This window comes from Asterias amurensis, chromosome 4 (assembly GCF_032118995.1).
Source record: "Asterias amurensis chromosome 4, ASM3211899v1".
Lineage (NCBI taxonomy): Eukaryota > Metazoa > Echinodermata > Asteroidea > Forcipulatida > Asteriidae > Asterias > Asterias amurensis.
Window position 1 is genome coordinate 15,220,352 of NC_092651.1, and position 22,746 is coordinate 15,243,097.

Below are 22,746 nucleotides of genomic sequence, written 5' to 3' on the forward strand. Positions count from 1 at the left end.
GGGCGGCATCGCGTTTATTTGCGCCCTCTCTTGTGTAAAACTGTTATTGAGGCTGAGGCGCATTCGGAAAATCGGCAGCACTGAGCCAGTGTAACTCACTAACTCACTATCTCAGAAAATAATGAGAAAACTGAAACCGTAAGTTTTATTATTAGAGGAAGCCTGCAACTAGTTGCCTGTAAAATGCCTCTTGCGATATGGCTTTATTGTCAATGTACAATTCCTAAAATCAAAAGCCCAAAATTCCCCAGTCAGTACGGCATCTTTGAGCCCCTCATACACCACTGACTACAAACCACAAACCGACCAGGAAGAACGGCCGAAAATAATATTACTTGATCCACATGCACCTGAGTGAATTTTGCAAGGTTGATTAAAAACACGGTTTATTTATTTCCCATATACTACATACAGGTAGACTGCTGTAACAGAACTTGCAGTTTAGTTGAAAGAAAATACAGCAAGCCAGCAAAGAATACATACAGACAGACAAAGCAAGGGATAGTAACAATATCATATGGATTAATGATAGGCTAGGAGGGGTAGTAAATCATGGGGAAGATTCGAAGGATGATCATTCATTTTATAGCGCTGCTTCACGGAATATTATGCACTTCACATACCGACAGACCTTTAGACCAACTCTAAACATTGGAACCGTTTGCTTTGGGATCATTTTATAAAACAGTTTGCCAAAGCTTATAAAACAGATATATCTACATCCATTTATTATCGATATCCAAAAGAAGTTTAAAACTATTGCAAAATTCTCCGAAAACGTTGGGATTTTGTACAATACAACTATTAGATTAACGAACATCAATACCGAAGTGAAGTAAACAACCATGCAGTGACATTGGGAGATTATTGGAACATGTTCAGATTATCCCCTCCATTGTTATTGCCTGAATTCTCTTCTCTTTTGCGAAACATTGTCCAAAGTGTCGTCAAAATAGCAACCAAGGACACACGTCTAAACTGGATTTGTAAACTTTTAGCTAAGGTACGAAGAGGCCTAATGCCCCCTTTAGAGGTAGTTGATGGGGTACACCGAAGGACCATCACAGATTTGTCCCTTACAAAAAAACTTATAGCCAGAATATAGACCTTTATCATGGTGCAGCCATCTTGAATTTCTCCCATTGATATCAATTTTACCAAACCGAGGCATGAAGAATAAACTCTGGTTCATAACTGCTGTTAGCATTCATTGTTTTTATTCGATACGAGGAACGTGACCAAGATGAAGGCAGCATCATAAAGGTCTATTGCGAGCAATTATGACAAACATACTTTATAAAATACATCTGCAATGGCCCATATATTATAGCTAAATATAATTTCCCCATAATATTTTACCCTGTGCTAAAGTCCATGCTTGTTTTTGAATCATCAAAGGGACAATTCCCCAAAATATATTCTCTGATGGTCTGCCCCACTGTACCAGTCTGTGACTTATTGTTGTACAGTGCTTTCCCATAGAACTGTTGCTCACAACAAAAGCCTTGCTTGTTTACGTTACCCCTACATTGAGAACGATCGTGCAACGTCACGCTGCACGGGGGCTTTGTGAGCATAAGACTTATGCATAAGCATAAGAGTGTCTATATACAGGTATATCACTCTAATTCCTTAAACCATAGAGTAAGGACAGAGACCTTAAACACAGAATATACGTTGTGTGCAATAAGAATTGCAGGCCGTCATCACGTAAGAACTAGAAGATGAATGAACTATAAATCCATGCTATAGAAGTTGTCAAGTTAGTTTTTCTCATCTCACATAACAACCATCTTTACCTACAGTAGGATTTGAAACTTTGCATGGTGAAAACATAATACGACATGGAAAGGTTTGCGGTAACACCATGTTATGACTATGTTGGGTGGTTCTGAAAGGAACCGTTGGTTTCAACTCGACGTTTCGACCTTCTTCTTGAGATTCTTAGCTTCACAAAGTGATAGTCAGTATAAGAACTAAAAATGACCACCGAGGCGCAATCGACCCCTAGCATGGAGCGGGAGTTCGCAGAGACAACCACCCTCCATGGAGTGAGTCGAGTGTTTGGGGCGACTAAAACCGTATTCAAGATCGCCTGGATTTGTATCATGCTCGGATGTTTGGGAGTTTGTATCTGGCAGATTTCTGATCGAGTTAGGAGATTTCTTGAGTTCAAAGCTACCACGGAGATTTCTCTGGAGTATGTGAGCAGTCTCAATTTCCCTGCAGTGACTGTGTGCAATTTCAACAGGTAAAAGTCTAATTACTTTATCATCAGTAGGATTGCTTGACTTGCATTGTGAAAGTTTGACTGAAGAGAATTTTGTGGTAACATTTTCCCCTAAAGACAACCAGGGCTTAGGGCAGTGGGGGAAGATGGGACATGTTTTAAACAGATCTTAGATAATTAAAATTAAAATTTACCATTATTGTCACATGGGCTCACGGACACTAAAAGTTGTTTATGTTTTCACCTTTTCATGAAATTTCAATGGTTTTTGACAGTTTCAGATACTACAACTTTACTTTATCAAGTTTTCATTTCATTTCATTTATTAATTTCACAGGCAAAAATACAAGCATAGACAATAAGAACAGTTAGAAAACAAAAAACATGAACATACAATAAAAATAACAAATAAAAAAGCAGCATCCCTGATGGATTTTAAGAAAGTAAACTAAATTACTATCGAGTTAATCTCCTGATGCCACAATTTAAGAAGAGACAAAAAAGGGACATTACAGATGGACATATTAAAACATGGCATACAGTATAAAATGTAGAACTATACAAGCAGTTAAAACTATAAAAGCACTAATGGGCATTAAAAATATAAAATCGTTAGAGCCATTATACCCTTTCGGTACAGGAAAACAAAAATTCAAAGATTTACAAATAATTTACAGGGTTTACAGAAGGTAATGGTGAAAATATTGTTCCATGAAATGCTTTACTTCTTGAGAAAACATTAAAACAATATAAATTCTTGTTAGGGAGAATTACGGATTTATTTTAAACACATGTCATGACACGGCCAAACGCGCGGAAACAAGAATAGGTTTTCCAGTTATTTTCTCCCAACTCCGATGACTGATTGAACCTAAATTCTCACAGGTTTGTTATTTTATATATTAGTTGTGATACACGAAGTGTGGGACTTGGACAATACTGTTTACCGAAAGTGTATAATGGCTTTAAAAGAGAGAATCTAGTTAATTATGCAAAAGGCACTATACATTTGAGGGAAAAACAGCAGCAAGGTTTAGTTTAAAAGCAAAAAATAGGTAATGGCCTGACGTTTCGAACTTATATAGCAGAGTCTTTCTCGAAGGCTAAAATGACAACATTTCTGAATAACTTGCCCGCATAATGGGTTAACTCATGTTGTAAGTAAATCATGACAGTCTTTCAAAAATACCAATGGACAATTTTAACCCGCACTTATAATCTGACCATGAAAAAAATACAACAGACACGTCATTACATAAATAATAAAAACTGAAAATGGCAAAGGGGCACCCTCCACATTACAGACCAGATATTATGCATATATAGGATGGGTTTGCCAGACATGATTTGGTTGGTTTATATTATAACGCATTGCATTGGCAATATCCAATCTTCCCCGTGTTCGTGATCTTGTTTACTGATCGAAACGTCGAGTAGTTAAAGGAACACGTTGCCCTGGATCGGACGAGTTGGTCTATAACTGAGCGTTTGTAACTGTTTTTCATAAAATGCATATGGTTGGAAAGATGTTTTAAAAGTAGAATACAATGATCCACACAAGTTTGCCTCAAAATTGCGTGGTTTTCCTTTTACTGCGTGAACTAACACGGTCGGCCATTTATGGGAGTCAAAAATTTGACTCCCATAAATGGCCGACCGTGTTTGTCGACGAGGTAAAAGGAAAACCATGCAATTTCGAGGCATGTTTATGTGGATCATTGTATTCTACTTTTACAACATCTTTCTACCCATATGCATTTTATAAAAAACAGTTACAAACGCTTTTTATAGACCAACTCGACCGATCCAGGGCAATGTGTTCCTTTAACAACCGGTTCTTTTCAGAACCAATACTACTGAAAAGAGATATTCAAATGGTTTTATACCGCAACCCTCTCATAGTTATACTTGATCTCCCATTCTATTAAAGACAGTGGACACTATTGGTAATTGTCAAAGAGCAGTCTTCTCCCTTGGTGTATCTCAACATATGCATAAAATAACAAACCTGTGAAAAATTGAGCTCGATCGGTCGTCGGATTTGCGAGAAAACTATGAAAGAAAAAACACCCTTGTCACACGAAGTTGTGTGCTTTAAGATGCTTGATTTCGAGACCTCAAGTTCTAAACTTGAGGTCTCGAAATCAAATTTGTGGAAAATTACTTCTTTCTCCAAAACTGGGTCACTTCAGAGGGAGCTGTTTCTCACAATGTTTATACCATCAATCTCTCCCCATTACTCGTTTCCAAGTAAGGTTTTATGCCAATAATTATTTTGAGTAATTACCAATAGTGTCCACTGCCTTTAAAACGATAAATCAATTAATCAATCAATCAGAGGAAATTTATATACCTTCAAAATCAATCAAAGTTGTCCAAAGGCGCTCAAGAAAGTTTGATGGGAGTTTCTTGAAAATTTGAACAGTGTTTTAGTATCCCTGATGTAATTAGGGAGAGTGTTTCATTTTTAATTTTTTTTATATATATATTTTTTATATATTAGTTTACACGTATAATTTATTGAAAAAAGAACATAGCTCGTGTGTTCATTATGATCAGGGCCCAATTTTGAAGAGCTGCTAAGCACAAAAATTTGCTTAGCATGAAATTTCTCCCTTGATAAAAACAGGAATGCCAATCAAATTTCCACGTGATTTTCAGGACAAGCAAACAACAGCTAAATACCAGTAAGAAGACAACATGCAACAAATGGAAATTTGGTCAGTAATCCTGTTTTTATCCAGGAAGAAACTTCGTGTTAATCAAATTTGTGTGCTCAGCAGCTCCATGAAATTGGGCCCTGGGGCCGATTTCACAAAGCAATAAAATCCATCACAAGACAAATTTTCAGTATCACCATAGTGATTTGTATTGTGACGTCATACTTTACTAAGCAACTGCGATTGGTTTGGAGTTGTGATCAATCTTAGATCTTTGTGAAATCGGCCCCAGGGGCCGATTTCACAAAGCAATAAAATTCATCGCAAGACAAATTGTCTGTATCACCATAGAGATTTGCATTGTGACATCACACTTTACTTAGCAACTACGATTGATTTGAAGTTACGATCAATTTGAGACCTTTGTGAAATCGGCCCCTGGTTGGTAATTATTGTTATTGACAAAAAACGGTGCGCTTAAAGCGACCGTATTATATTAAGCGCCTAGCAAAACTAATGCTTTGTTTTGTCATTTTCTGTCACTAACTATGCACAGAGTTCCTTTCAGAGGCAAAACAAAATGGTTTGGGAAGAATGGTTTTGTTTAAACTTGGCCTACAAACCTTTATGATGCTGCCCCAATCTTGGTCTTGTTCCTCGTATCGAGTAACAATATTGAATAATAATAATAATAATAATAATAATAATAATAATAATAATAATAATAATAATAATAACCGTATTTATAACGCGCCTTTTGCCAAAGGATACAAAGCGCCAGGTATTATTACTGCAAGTAGTGGGGCGAATTTTTTTGAGATATAAGACCTAATCCTTAAGCACCATGTAATGGTTTACAAGGTGCTATGGCGCAATATGCTGCTAATCCAGCCAGGAACACCGGGCGAACCCCTTCTCTTTTCGATAAGTGCACTGGGTTCTTTTACGTGCGTTTACCCAACACATGGGACCAACGGCTTTACGTCCCATCCGATGGACGAAGCAATGGCAATACTCCTTTTGCAAATAGGAACCAGACTTGTTTGTTCTTCCAGCCTCGGTTTGGTAACATTGATATCAATGAGAGATATTCAAGATGGCTGCATCATGATAAAGGTCCATACCTGGCCTATTCCTCCCCAACTATGCATCTTTTGTAACTATGCCACCACTGTCCGCACTCATACAACACCAGATCGGGCTCACAAGGTAATCTAGTTCCCCCACTGCCAAAAACCACTACAGGTAAACGTACATTTGCTGCTCGTGTGGTCAATTAATTTGTTCAATTAATATTATTATAAACTCCCCCTTGTCACGTTACGTAGCAATTTCTATATTAATAATACAGTACACAAATTTCGCACACTTAAAATACCAAAACATTTTATTGCATTTTTATGTAAGTCGGTACCTTATCTTCCAACTATAAAAGTGTCATTATCCACAAAGTGCCACTTTCGGACTTATGGCCCAATTCGATACCCCTATTTTTCGCTTTAAAACAATATGACAAAAAAAAAAACTATTTGAAATAGTGGTTTGATCCACTTAAGCACACTTAATTTTTATAAACATTTTCTGAAAGACCAAACATGGTTGTGCAATATGTGTTAAAGAAAAACTTCAACTTTTCCCTTTTAGACGTACCAGTGCTTTCAATTTACCTATTTTTTGACACTTAAACAAATTAAGGTAAAAACCTGGAAAATTTTAGCTATAACCATGGCAACCAATGTCTGATATAACGTTTATTCGATTTTTGTGTTTTGTGTACCCATACCTACTCAAACATGGAGTTTTGCCAAAATCCATTTTTTGACGTCTGCCAACATTTTACAAATATCTTTGATTTTGACAGCAACCCAGTCTTAATGGCCTGATGTTTCAAACCTATAGCAGAGTCTTTCTCGAAGGCTAAAATGACAACATTTCTGAATAACTTGCCCGCATAATGGGTAAACTCATGTTGTAAGTAAATCATGACAGTCTTTCAAAAATATCAATGGAAAACTTTAACCCGCACTTATAATCTGACCATGAAAATAAAACAACAGCCACGTCATAACATAATTAATAAAAACTGAGAACGGCAAAGTGATACCCTCCACATTACAGACCAGATATTATGCATAATGGCTGCATCATGCTAAAGGTCTATACCTGGCCTATTCCTCCCCAACTATGCATTTTTTCGTAACTATGCCACCACTGCCCGCCCCACTCATACAACACCAGATCGGGCTCACAAGGTAATCTAGTTCCCCCACTTCCAAAAACCACTACAGGTAAACGTACATTTGCTGCTCGTGTGGTCAATTAATTTGTTTAATTATAATATTATAAACTCCCCCTTGCCACGTTATGTAGCAATGTCTATATTAATAATACAGTACACAAATTTTGAAATTTTATTAGGTGGGCTTATGGCTCCTTTCCTGGTTTGCCTGTAGTTTGTTTAACCTCTGTCTTTATTGTATACTCGCTTGATGTAACGATTTGTGATGTAACGATTTGTGATGTTGTACGTGTGTTGTCTTTATTTAAACTTGACTGTATTATGAAAGTAAGAATAGAACATCCGATGACTGTTTGGTTGGACATCGGACTTGTCACACCTTGTATACCTTAATATGAACACGTTTTGCTAACAAAACAGTTGCTGACAGTGTGAGCACTTTAATATGTAATTTGCCAAATAAACTGACAAACATGTAGAAGTTTGAGATCGATCGCCTGTCTTGGCAAAAACATCGATTACACATTTTCATGACATCGATGCCATAAACAAACGAATAAAACGCCTATTGATTGATAAACTCCAAACGGGAAGTTTTACCTTCATGTTAGGTGACATTTCAGACTGTCTATGTGACATTTCAATTGTTGTCTTACTATCATCATCATTAGACCGTGTAAGTTTTATGTAAATGGAGGGGGCGGTCTGCAAAGTGTATTAACATTGTCAAATTAAACCATTGTGGTTGGTAGATAATGTGTCCAACCAAAACATTGGTTAAAAGTTACCAGTCCGAAATTGTTCGTTTTCAATCACTCTTTATTGGTTAACTTTTCCACTTACCTATAATTTATTGGTAAACTTTTAAACCCCCCAAAATGATAGATTTTTGTCCAACCAATCGGACCACTGGTTAGAATAACCAATCTCAAATGGTCGAGTTTTTTTAACCACTCCATTTGGTTTGGTTAACTTTCCAACCACCCTATATGATAGCATTCGAGCTGCCTCTAGCTACCGGGCAACATCGGTAGTCTTGTTGGTAAGACACTGCTCTAGAGTATTGCATGGGTCGTGGGTTCGAATCCTACCAAATAACATTATGCCTGTGATATTTTTTTCACAGGACTTGGTTAAGTACTGAGTACATTGAGTAACAGTAACACACATCGGTGTATGGGTAAAAACCAAAATAATCACACCCTATACATTTATTGGTTAATGTTTCCATAAACCAATCTGGATGGGTTGGAATTACCATTGCCCAGCCTGGTAATTCAATCAAGTAATCGTTTATAAATGAGCAATTTATGTATGCTAAGCTACAATACCACAGGCCGAATACAAATATTGTTTGTTTTTTTGTTTGTTTTTTTATTTCCAACTATCACAAGTAATAATCATAGGGACACCGCCAATATAGGGCTAGATAGCTCAGTTGGTAGAGCGCCGGCACGTTAATCCGGAGGTTTGGTTCGAATCCCACTGCAGTCAATTCTTTGATCAACCCCAAAATCAATAAATAATCATGAAACACAAGAAATAAGAACGAGTGATAAGAGGAGGGCAACGGGAAAAAGCGTATTAGTTTAAACCTCAACATGTATCATTATACAAATATCACATGGTTTGAGGGTGACTGTACACATATTGACTGGCAATGAGGTACATAGTATGTCTATCCCCCGGAGAGAGTTTGAGTGACCAGACGAGGGACCTATTTCTCGAGGCCGAAGGACTAGTAACAACTCGACTTTCGGCCATGAATATGTATGAGGTAGGCCTAAAGTTAAATTATATACAGTCTATGAACTGAAAACTTGAACTGAAAACAAAAAATGTCAATATTTAGAGGATTCGGGTACTTTTTCAAAATGTCCATGCTAAAACTGAGAAGAAAATTATTACTTTTACTCATTTCTCAAAAACTACAGCACTTCCGCATAGTTCCTTGCTCTATGACCTCCCTTCAGTAAGTAAAATTTCAGGGGAAGCTTTCTACTATCATAATCTTCAAACTGTGTAAGTCTAATGTAAATCTGCGGACATTGTTTTTTTTATAGGAAAACAGACATAATACCCTTTAAATTGACATGACTCGCGTCTAAAGTTATAATGTATTTTCGTTTTGACGAACGTCTTACAAAAAGTACCCCAAAAACAACATTTTTACAGAGCTGATTTTCACTTACTGATTAAATTATATAGAAAAAGCTTGCTATTCAATACACCGTTCAGTTAATTTTTGACTAAACAAATGTAATTGGTAACTAGGCGACCACTATATTGGTAAATATTGGCCAACTTATGGGTTAATGTATTGGTTTAAAGGAACACGTTGCCTTGGATCGGTCGAGTTGGTCTTTGAAAAGCGTTTGTCACCGTTTTTTATAAAATGCATATTGGTAGAAAGATGTTGTAAAAGTAGAATACAATGATCCACACAAACATGCCTCGAAATTGCGTGGTTTTCCTTTTACCTCGTCGACTAACACGTCGGCCATTTATGGGGGTCAAAATTTTGACTCCCATAAATGGCCGACCATGTTACTTCGCACAGTAGAAGGAAAACCACGCAATTTCGAGGCAAACTTGTGTGGATCATTGTATTCTACTTTTAAAACATCTTTCCAACCATATACATGTTATAAAAAACGGTTACAAACGCTTTTGTTTTGACCAACTCGTCCGATCCAAGGCAACGTGTTCCTTTAAGGGTTGTTGATTGGTTGCCATGCAACCAATCAAATGCAGGATGACAATAGTGACGGTCATCAAGTATAGACGGATGGAAATCAGTTAGGTCCACCAGAGCACCAAATTAAAGCCATTTTATACCCTTTCAAAATCTGGTTCTGAGGTCTCGAAATCAAATTCGTGGAAAATTTCTTCTTTCCCTAAAACTACGTTACTTCAGAGGGCCGTTTCTCACAATGTTTTATGCTATCAACAGCTGTCCATTACTCGAGACCAAGTAAGGTTTTATGCTAATAATTACTTTGAGTAATTGCCAATAGTGCCCACTGCCTTTAAAGCCATTATACGCTTTAGGTAAACAGTATTGTCCAAGTCCCAAATTTCGTGTATCACAACTTATATATAAAATAACAAACCTGTGATAATTTAGGCTCAATCGTTCATCGGAGTCGGGGGAAATAACGGGAAAACCCACTCTTGTTTCCGCACGTTCGCCGTGTCATGACATGTGTTTAAAATAAATCCGTAATTCTCGCTATCGAGAATTAATATTGTTTTAACGTTTTCTCAAAAAGTAAGCATTTCAAGGAACAATATTTCAAGAGAAGTTTTTCACCACTACCTTCTGTAAACCCTGTAAATTATTTGTAAATCTGTGAACTTTTTTGTTCTGTACCGAAAGTGTATAATGGCTTTCAGTGGTCATTTTTGACCAGAAACATTGTTAAAGAATTAGTTTGCAAAGTAAAAGGAAAACCGTGCAATTTTGAGGCATATAATTATATTATATTTGTAAATCATCTTTCTAGTCATGCATTGCATAACAGTATTAGTTTCAAACGCTTTTTATAGACGAACTCGCCGATCCAAGGCAACGTGTCCTTTTAAATTTATGTTCCCTTAGCTCATATCGAAAAATGCACACTTTTAAACGCCAGTATAAATAATATACAAATATTGTACCGAGTGCCATGGTTTAAAACTATGACTCCATCGGTGATACCCGCAGCGTTCTATTTTCCCGGGGCGAAATCTTTGTTCTATAACACCCCAACCATTTCTAAATACTGTACTATTAAGTTACAGAGTAAATGCTACAATCCACTAATCCACGGACAACGCGAATACAGCTTGCGAAAACTTCTACTGCGTGCTGCATGTAGTGTCATGTAATCCGAAATGGTTACAGACTATTAATTTATCATCCTCGTACACGCAACGGACGCCTTGGCACTGCACGCCGTGTGATAGTCTTCGGACTAGCGCACGGCAAACCGATGCACTATCACACGGAAAACCGATGCACTATCACACGGCCGTCGTCTAGTAAACCTAAGACATATCATGTGACGCGCTCTTAACCAATGAAAAGGCAGAATATTGGTAAGGGGTGTTATAAACACAAACAACATTGTTTTATTGTTTTTGCTTATTGATTGTGCAGGTATCGCATCAGTCAAATCAACCAGTCTGATGTGAAGTTCATTTTATACCTTCTCGAAGCCAATGATTATGACTACGAATCTTACGGCGATTCATTGCAAGATTTGAGTTATGCTTGGCAGGGTGACAGCGGATCTTTCAACTATACTGCATTCACACTGAGAGCCGGCTTTACTATGGATAATGATACACTCATTGAGTGCGAATGGCGAGGGAAGGAGGATGCCTGCAGCTCTGCAGTAAGTTGTTTGGGGAGTGTCACAATGAAGCGAACTGAGACGACGATGACAGACCGTGACTACGACGGCGACACAACCGACGACGACCACGACAGAGTCACGGCCATTACAACCACGAGATTACCACGGCCACGACCATGACGAAGACTACCACGACCCACAATCGACACTACGACGCCTACCATGTCTACACCCACTCTTAAAGACGTCCTCCACGATCACAACCAGGACAATGACAACGTCCAACACGACCAAGCACGACAGTGGTAATGACCACAACCACACCCATAACTATTTGATTGATTATTTCTTAGAAAAAAAACTACATAAAAACATGTCGATTACAAAAATATTACCAAAATTTACGAACGAAAACGGGGGAAACCTCCATAAAATCACTAAACAGAGAAAAATACCCGTGTATAGAAACGTAACATAAACAGACAGGCAGATTATGTAGACGCATCACTGAAAGAGACTAACCGACAATACCATCACGACCACGATAATGACGCTCACGATGACAGCGGCGACAAAGATGACATCAATAATTTGATGACAATAAAAATTATACAAGTGGTATTGAAGAAAAAAATTGCTTGCTATTTTATTTTTGCGTTAGAATTACAACGGAAGATATACACATTAGTTACACTATTTTCTTCAATGACGACGCAATAAATTGCATAACGCCAACAAGCACAGAAAACTCGCTAAGTACAGAATGGTATTGCTTAGCAGAAACAGGTTACCAGACCAAATTACATTAAACTTGCATTGTTGTGGCTGGTGACCTACCACCCATCCCCAGGAATTAGAGCCTCCCCTATACCCACAGTGCAGCTCAGCCCTACCATCCATCCCCAGGAATTAGAGCCTCCCCTATACCCACAGTGCAGCTCAGGCCTACCACTCATCCCCAGGAACTACAGCCTCCCCTATACCCACAGTGCAACTCAGCCCTACCACACATCCCAGGAATTAGAGCCTCCCCTATACCCACAGTGCAGCTCAGCCCTACCAACCATCCCCAGGAATTACAGCCTCCCCTATACCCACAGTGCAGCTCAGCCCTACCACACATCCCAGGAATTAGAGCCTCCCCTATACCCACAGTGCAGCTCAGCCCTACCACACATCCCCAGGAATTATAGCCTCCCCTATACCCACAGTGCTGCTCAGCCCTACCACCCATCCCCAGGAATTAGAGCCTCCCCTATACCCACAGTGCAGCTCAGCCCTACCACCCATCCCCAGGAATTAGAGCCTCCTCTATACCCACAGTGCAGCTCAGCCCTACCAACCATCCCCAGGAATTACAGCTTCCCCTATACCCACAGTGACACTCAGCCCTACCACCCATCCCCAGGAATTAGAGCCTCCCCTATACCCACAGGGCTGCTCAGCTCTACCACCTATCCCCAGGAATTAGAGCCTCTCCTATACCCACAGTGCAGCTCAGCCCTACCAACCATCCCCAGGAATTACAGCCTCCCCTATACCCACAGTGCAGCTCAGCCCTACCACACATCCCAGGAATTAGAGCCTCCCCTATACCCACAGTGCAGCTCAGCCCTACCACACATCCCCAGGAATTAGAGCCTCCCCTATACCCACAGTGCTGCTCAGCCCTACCACCCATCCCCAGGAATTAGAGCCTCCCCTATACCCACAGTGCAGCTCAGCCCTACCACCCATCCCCAGGAATTAGAGCCTCCTCTATACCCACAGTGCAGCTCAGCCCTACCAACCATCCCCAGGAATTAAAGCCTCCCCTATACCCACAGTGACACTCAGCCCTACCACACATCCCCAGGAATTAGAGCCTCCCCTATACCCACAGTGCTGCTCAGCCCTACCACCCATCCCCAGGAATTAGAGCCTCCCCTATACCCACAGTGCAGCTCAGCCCTACCACCCTTCCCCAGGAATTAGAGCCTCCTCTATACCCACAGTGCAGCTCAGCCCTACCAACCATCCCCAGGAATTACAGCCTCCCCTATACCCACAGTGACACTCAGCCCTACCACCCATCCCCAGGAATTACAGCCTCCCCTATACCCACAGGACTGCTCAGCCCTTCCACCCATCCCCAGGAACTACAGCCTCCCCTATACCCACAGTGCTGCTCAGCCATACCACCCATCCCCAGGAATTAGAGCCTCCCCTATACCCATAGTGCAGCTCAGCCCTACCACCCATCCCCAGGAATTAGAGCCTCCCCTATACCCACAGTGCAGCTCAGCCCTACCACCCATCCCCAGGAATTACAGCCTCCCCTATACCCACAGTGCAGCTCAGCCCTACCACCCATCCCCAGGAATTAGAGCCTCCCCTATACCGACAGGGCTGCTCAGCCCTACCACCCATCCCCAGGAATTAGAGCCTCCCCTATACCCACAGTGCAGCTCAGCCCTACCACACATCCCAGGAATTAGAGCCTCCCCTATACCCACAGTGCAGCTCAGCTCTACCACCCATCCCCAGGAATTAGAGCCTCCCCGATACAGTGCAGCTCAGCCCTATCACCCATCCCCATGAATTAGAGCCCCCCCCCCTATATCCACAGTGCAACTCAGCCCTTATACCACCCATCCCCAGGAATTAGAGCCTCCCCTATGGCCACAACCATTCAACTTAACTGATTTTACTTCTCCCCTTGTTTCATCCATATTTCATATTATCAAGAACTTCTCGCATGTATTTACGTCATATGGAAATTGCTGGACGTTTAATTCTGGATTAACTAGACCAGTTTTGAAAGGGAGTCAAGCGGGGAGTGGAAATGGTCTGAAACTTCTCATCGACGTACAACAGGTATCTCTTTTTAATTTTTTTTATAGCCCCTTCTTTTCTCTCTTCATTGTAATTTCACATTGTTGGTTGTACACAAAATTGTGTTTTACACTGGTATTTTTCTTTCATTCTTCGATGATTAATTATTTAGTCCAAATTGTCACATGTTTGTTATTTAATGCATATGTTGGGATACACCAAGTTTAGAGTACCGGTCTTGAGTACCGGTCCTAACGTGTCCGGCGCCTTTAAATATTGCTGCAGCTCAGGTATAGGCTGGCTCAACGGGTAATAAAGTTTGGGTGATATTACATTTAAGCTTGGAACTCTAGTCGAAAAAGGGGAAAATCCGTCGTCAGTCACTAAATGTACTTGAGGCGATCAACGTTACAAATCTTTTGTGATAATATTAAATTGTTGCAGCATACCCATTAGGATTCGAGCTGTCAACGGGCAACTCGGTATTTTAGTTGGTAAGACCATAGAGCAAGGAATGTAAGACATTGCCGTCTGAAATTGCAAAGTCGTGGATTCGAATCCCACCGAGTAATATGCCTGTGATTTCTTAGTTTTCAAAGACCCCAGGAAAGTAATGAGTATCAACATTATCATCCTACGGTCACCCCATCTTCTCGAAGCTTCTATTGTTATTTTCCCCTTCTTCCTTTCATCAGAGTGAATACACAGAAACAAGCACCGGTAACCTTGAGGCTGGTCTGAAGGTATTAGTTCACGACCAAGAGACCCCTGCGTCAGCAGACTCTGGAGGGCTGGCGGTGCCTACTGGGGTCCATGCTTTCATAGGTCTTAAAAAACAACAGGTAAGCGAACGTTTCTTGTTGGCGGTCTCGCTCGGGACGCAATTGTTTGTAATTTTCTGTACATTAAAATGGTCACTGTCATAGTGCATCAATGGGGATTTTTTTCTTCTAGGTGAAAAAAAAAGGAAATCCAACACAACACATTTCGTGGCACACAGGCAAAATTGGATGTGATTTACAACCAGTAATTTACAATAATTTCGAATCGCCTTTAAACAAATAATCGCGAAAATTTGCTCTTCTTGGGACGCCATGGACGGGCACACAGGTCTTCCTACCGGTAACATGAACATGTATAGGGTAATTGGTATAAACATAAGTTTAAATGCAACTCTGACTGAAAGCGTAAATTTTCGTGAACGATTAAGTCTGCCTGAGTGGCAAGTCTGATGCCACCTAGTGTTAAAGAATTCACCAGAAATAAATGCGGGGTTGAAACCCATGGAGCAATATCGGTCCCTCGTAAAATGGGTAAACTGGTACTTCTCCCTATAAGTTATAACGGCAAAGTCCTGGGGACGATTTCACAAAAATAGTCCTGTCTTATAGGTCTCTTTAGGGTTTATTAAAAACTTAGGGCTATTCCTATATATAAAACGCCGTCACTCGGGATAAGACTAGTATTAACTCTCTGTGACCACCCCTGGGAATAAAGCCCAATTAAATCACGATGAAAAGAAAAACCAGGCTTCTGACGAGTAACCGTTTGTCTTTCATGAAAACACAATTCTGCAACAACATTTATTAAAATACAACAATATGGTTTCTCCATTCAGATTATTAACCTGAATCCTCCGTACGGGCAATGCAACAGCTCAAAGACGTTGTCGAGATATAACGCCAACTACACGTTGGAAGCGTGTAACATCGAGTGCAGGGCAGAGGCCATCGTATCGAATTGTAGCTGTAGGCTTGTCAGGTAAACAACATTTAATTGTCAGATTTCCACTGGGTGAACACAGGGTTTTCACATCTGAAAACTGCTGAATTGTTTATCCCGTATTAGGCACCGAAAGAGAGCCCATATCACGTACCTAAATGTAGCCCATACCATGCAAAGAAATATATTACAATATAATTTTTTGTTAAACCCAAATGTAATATACAGTATACTAATACAGAAGTCTTATAACGCACCGAAGTCTTTATAGCGCACGTATCTACCTTCTCTATGTGCTTAGTATATACAATTCCCCCCCCCCAAAAAAAAAAAGATTGGTCATTAAAGTTATGAATTTTGAGACCAAATTATCATCATAGCACCTAAGTGTCAATACAAGGTGTTACGACGCATTCAACAGCCAGTGCCAGGAAACACCAGGAAGAGCCCTTTTTTTTAGCGATAAGTATTATAAGGACATGCATTTACAGAACGCACGGGACCAAAGGTTTTACATCCCATTCGAAGGACGAAACAATAACGGTTAAGTGTCTTGCTTAAGACTCTCGGAATGTCATGTAAATGTAGCCCATCACGTTCCTAAAGTTAAAAGCAGTGGGGAGACAATTTTATAAAGTGATTGTCATATCTTTATATGTCATTCAATAAATGATGTTCACACACTATTTTGTTTGTTTCATCAAATGTTTTTCCACCAGACATCCGGGAGAAGAGCCAGAGTGTTCCCCGCAACAAACAGCGGGTTGTGCAAAGGATATACTTAGTAAGTTTGCTGACGATACATACATCTCATCACTGCTCATCATATAAAGTGGATACAATTTGCATTTCTCCAAACTGTTCGTCTGGACCCCTTCCCCCCCCCCCCCCCCACTGCAAGAAGGGTTTGGGTAAAGGCCCAACTTTTTGTAGGACACAAAACAATGCCACACATTTAAATTAATCTTACACGGTTTGAAGACAATGTTAGTATGAAGTTTTCTTTATAAAATATTGCTGGTTTTTTTTAGAAACCAGTAAACCATGTCACGTACGAAAATTAGTTTAGCATGATATTATTGTGCAATGTATGTACCAGTCTGGTAATTAAGCGACTCTCCTGACAACATCGCTCTAATTTTTAATTTCCTCAAAAACTTGACGAATAATGAAGCTGAAACGTATATAAACTATATTACATACATCTTCATTCACAGTGTGTAGGATTCATGTCATGGACGAAAAAGGTGATCTACAATGATATCCAATACATTTAAAAGTGGACACTAATGGTAATTAGTCAAAAAAGTTATTAGCATAAAACCTTACTTGGTAACGAGTAATAGGGAGAGGTTGACAGAATAAAACCTTCCTCTGAAGTGACGTAGTTTTCGAGAAAAAAGTAATTTTCCACGAATTTGATTTCGAGACCTCAGATTTAGAATTTAAGGTCACGAAATCAAGCATCTGAATGCACACAACTTCGTGGGACAAGGGTGTTTTTTCTTTCATTATTATCTCGCAACTTCGACGACCGATTGAGCTCAAATTTTCACAGGTTTATTAGGCATATGTTGAGATACACCAAGTGAGGAGACTGGTCTTAGTGTCTTTAGCCATTCACCAACTGTGTACTTGTTGCCTTTTCAATATATACCGGCATGATAGTTTTGTTTTATCACATGTTATTTGATTATGTATACTTTTTGGCTTTTCAAAATGATATACGATTTGTTAATTGTCTTATTTCAGAGAAACTGAAGAGCGGAGAAATACAATCCTGCAATTGCCCCGTTCCGTGTAACTACACAACTTTCACGACCAGCCTGTCCACTGCAACATTACCGAGCCAAATAGTGGCTCCAAGCCTAATCGAAAAATACCAAAATTACTATCCTGGTTTGTTCAATTCATCCACTGGCGAAAATGCCACCACCACCCTAACGGAGGAGTACATACGGTATGATCACCCATTCCTCTTTTTAAATCCATGTGGAGACATTATTTTGTTCTCTCCATTGTCCCTGTACTTGAAATTTTCCCCAAAGATTTTGTACATCCAATTTCTTGTGTAATATAGCACCCCGGTCTTTACAATTTCCCGAGGAATCCTTTTATTTTTCCTTCTTTGTTTCGCCCTCTGTCTTCGGAAGGTACCGAATATGAGAGCAATAGCAACACAGCTATTTTAAAAAATCATATTTTTCCACTGTAGTATTAGCCTCATCATCAATATAATGCTTGGCCCAATTACAAAACGTGCCATAAACAGACGTTAAAAATACTTAAATTGAACTTTCATATCAAAGAATGCAGACTTTTTACGAAACCAACGAACCATATTGGTGGCGTCTTTCACAAGTCACTAATGCATTATGACCTCACTATAATGACCAAAATAAACCACGTACATGTTATTATGTGTTGTATGTTATAGGGTGCGTTCGTTTAGCTTCCCTGGGTCGACCCCGGTGTGTGGCAGTTTTTTCTTCCAGGAAGAACGTGGGTAATTATCTGCACACGTTCGTCCTGGAAAAAAACCCGTCACACACACAGGGGTCGACCCAGGGAAACTAACCGAACGCACCCATAGTAGTGACGTATGTGTAAACATTAAAATTGTCAGATTTCCCAACGACGTCATATAATTTATGAAGCCATTTGTACGGGTTTTTATACGTTTTTTTTTTTTAAGCTGCATCAAGCGTTCTATATTGTACACGCAGCAAAATGCTTCATCGACCAGTCACGCAAAAACTTGTTAAAACTGCCTCGTAAAATAAAGCAAGCTGCACCCGTGAAACAAAGCTGTGTGTTACAAAGCAATTGACATTTTCCCGTAAAGATGGCAGATTTTTTTTATATAGAAACTATTAACCTAAACGCAAAGAAACGGACTCCAAAAAGGGCAGCCAATAAACGCGAATTGTGCAGACTTGCGTTTCGCGTCGTGCAAAAGTACCATTGATCTCCATTAGCCTAAATGCAGGAGATGTACTTGTTGATGCACAATGTCACATGTAGATTAAGCTCTCTAAAAAAAATACGTGTACACTGTTCGTCAACATTTTGAGCTAAGTTAAAATTCTTTTACTAAAAATATTTGCAACATAAAGTGAAACTGAAGTTTTACCTTTTGTGTCACTTGTAGGAACAACTGGGTCCTGCTGGATGTATACTATGAAGAAATCAACTTACAGAAATTCGTCCAGTCAGAAGCTATCACGCCATCTGGATTAATAAGTAAGATATTTTGATATTAATTAAAATATTATAACAATCTTTGTTTTGCAATGTAACAGCCGCTATCTTTTGCCCTGGGTTCGGCAAAAATACGGACACTGAGCCTCAATTGCTGCAAAATGTACCAAGTGACACAATGCTTTCGAGTGCCCACGGGTGCTTTGGGCCATAAAAGCGTTTGAGTTAAAAAAGAATTCTACAAAAATGCGGACCATGTTTAGTTCAAGAAAAAAAGAAAACCACACAATTTTGAGGCATGTTTGTGTGGATCATTATACTTTACTTTTAAAACACCTTTCCTACCATTATTCATTTTTAATGACAAACGCTTTTTACAAACCAAAAAAGCGCACAATCCGAAGGCGACGTGCCCCTTAAAAGTGGAAATTGGTTAAACCTGGTCGCCGATTAAAGTTTGCAGAATTGTGCCACTGCAGTTCACTCATATGGCTACCCATACCATGAGTGGTCAAAAAATTTAAGCAAACGACATGTTTTTCAAATAAATTATTAAATTATCAAAAGCTGCAATGCTTCCACACTAAGTTTTTATGACACTATTTTTTGTTTGCGTATGTTGATGTTAATGTTACTGTTTCAGTAACAGTGTGATTACATGCAGTAATGTGTGATTACATGCAAGGAATGTTTTGACCAAGGAGTGTTTTGATCAAGGAGTGGTTTGACCAAGGAGTGTTTTGATCAAGGAGTGGTTTGATAGAGGAAGGTTTTGACCAAGGTAATCAAAACCGAAAAGATCACTAATTATTACCACTATAATACCAATCATCAAAATAACAACTTTCGCGTGTCTGTCAATGTCAGCATCAAAGTTAAGAAAAATGACCCTCCAACACCCGTTGCTTATATTATAATAGTTTCTCGCAGTTGAAATAAAAACGAAATATGAACGAGCGAAAATACACTGATAAAATGCATGCATCCGTCAGATGTTGTATTTTGCAACAGTAACATGACCATCGAATCGGATAGAGTTCACAGGTTGATCTATTGCGTGTGTATTGATAATGGGAGAGTGGAAAATAATGCATGCTTCTGAAAGAGCAATGGCGTCCTTTTTTTTTAATCTCCCGGTAGACTTTTTTAATTTGTAGTGTTACGCCTGGGGGGGGGGGGGGCTACCACCCTAAACTATTCCTTATATTCTTTTAAGGATTCGATTTGTGTGTTTTTTTCAAATTGATTTAGAAGTACAAAATTCCCAATTGAAAAGCACTATGACAGTGGCAATTTAGTAAAGCAGCAAAACAAAAATGCCTCCCGGTATTAAACTGATAGTAAAGTTTCTTTCACGTGACAGGTGACAAATGCCTCCCGGTAAACTGATAGTAAAGTTTCTTTCATGTGACAGGTGACATTGGCGGTCAACTTGGGCTTTTCCTCGGGGCAAGTTTCATCACCTTGGCAGAGATCCTCTCGTACTTCGCTCGGAAGATCGAACATATTTGTAAAATAAACAAAGGCGGTAAACAGTCAGTAATCGGTCCAGAGCAAGACCGTGATAATAATGATTTACCCATAAAGGAAGACAGTGTGTAATAACTGCTGATTTTAATTAGGCCATACTTATCCATAAATATATATTTAAGTCCAGCTGATTGTCTCCAAGATTATGGAGAGGGCGGTGCACAATGATCTGTATCAGAGCCGTATATTTGGAGAGTTACGACAATTTGCGATGAGAATAATAAAGGCCACTTTGATCCCCAAGAAACGCATGGGCGAACACGGGGTGCCAGACTAGTCTGCCCATTGGGTTGTGCTGAATTTGGAGACAAAATGGCGCCAGCAACCACGTGACCAAAGAAAACATGTTGCAACTCTCTCAATACACAGCTCTGATCTGTATTCCTACCTCGGAGGAAACAATATGATCCCCCCTTGCCAATCAGGTTTCAGACCCCAGCATTCAACAGAGACCACATACTGCATGGATTGTCAAATAATAATTGTCTTCATGCGTTAGAGCGTGGGAAAAATAACTGGTACTGCTTTTATTGATTTGAGCAAGGCTTAATTTTTTCTCTGTACATGTGAGTTTCTTTTCCTTGTACTTCTTGGCAGTTACCCCGCCTTTTATATTGTATACATTCATCCAAATCGAATTATTACTTTTATTTAAAGCCCTGATTGTGTATGTTAGGGACCGGTCTCTATTGTTTTGAAAGCTGGTCTGTTTTTCAAACCTTCCTTTTATTGGACAGTTTCCGTCGATTTTACTGTACTAAATATGATTTTAATTGCCCGTTTATATCCTTACATATTTATGCTTTTTAGTTTATTATTGTTATATGGTTAGTTTTATCAAGTGATTATGTCCGTTTACTTTTTAATATGTTCATTTGTTTGTTCTTACCAAATGTAATTATGCAGGGCCCAAATGGAAACCAGTTATTAAAAACTGATTTGGCTCGCCCGGGGTAAACTGAGGAAATTAATAAATTAATAAACAAACAAATGAAATAGTAGTGTTTGTTTTAAACATTGGTCGATTTAACGCATAATTATTGCCATTTTATTATATTGCCTCCGAATTTCCAAACTCCTAAATAATTCGTTGTTCCTGCTCAAATCACATTTGATTACAATATTAACCAGCGCACAAACGGTCCGCTATTTTGTGTTGTCAGTTTTAATAATATATACATTAAACGATAATTAAGGATTATGATTACAGACGATGAGGTTAAGAGAGGGCTGACCGATTGTTGTTTGAAGGTTTTCTTCTCTTTGATTAAAGTTTGTTGTCGCTAGTTTTTAGGCTCTGTTATGTTTAATAAATTGGTATTACTAGAACTGTGGTAAAAAGACGAATGGTTTCCGCAAGTGTCATCAGGTTTTTATTATATTTAGTACGTCAAATGTAAAAGGAACATTACAACAAAATTGGTTTTGCTAACAAAACATTTGCTTGCAGTGTAAACAACATTTTAATAAATTTGTGTATTTAATATCAGTTTAAATTTTTACATTAAACGACAATAAGGGAGTATAATTATTGAGTCGAAGGGGTAGGGGAGGGCCGACAAAATTAATAAAACCATGCAGTATTTTTTTCGATGGGAGTTCGCCTTGAACTGTAATCACAATTGATCTTATTAAAGTATCCCGAGAGCACGGTTTGTACACAGCTCAATGGAAGAACACATCAAATCTTATGTCATGGAGATCACAATGTTTGGTGTTCATCATATTGTTTTACAATTTCAAATTGAGCTGTTATTTTAAAGGGAGGCCATTGGCTGATACCCATAAATTAATGACGACGCCAAGATATTTAATCAAGAATACAACAAATCTGCAAATAAAGGGCAACGAAACATGTTTAACAAAATAACAATGAGATTTGTAACACTTTTGTGTGTTAATGCCTTTGAATTAATTCCAGTGCTGCACTAATCCCAGAAGCAATAATAGGACTACACCAAGTTTACAGCTTATACACTCAAAAGTTCCCAACAAAAATATATAGGGGCA

General features: G+C 39.2%; 1 protein-coding gene across 1 annotated transcript; it reads left to right on the forward strand.

Annotated features, from left to right (window-relative positions):
• Window positions 1-66: 66 nt before the first annotated feature.
• Window positions 67-22,577, forward strand: LOC139935867 (acid-sensing ion channel 1C-like). Its single transcript, XM_071930478.1, has 10 exons — window positions 67-138; window positions 1,806-2,251; window positions 11,271-11,508; window positions 14,197-14,325; window positions 14,979-15,125; window positions 15,902-16,044; window positions 16,725-16,789; window positions 17,758-17,965; window positions 19,157-19,248; window positions 20,621-22,577. Exons 2-10 carry the CDS (start codon window positions 1,983-1,985, stop codon window positions 20,806-20,808), a joined length of 1,479 nt encoding a protein of 492 aa, XP_071786579.1. The 5' UTR covers window positions 67-138; window positions 1,806-1,982; the 3' UTR covers window positions 20,809-22,577.
• The last annotated feature ends 169 nt before the right edge of the window (window positions 22,578-22,746 follow it).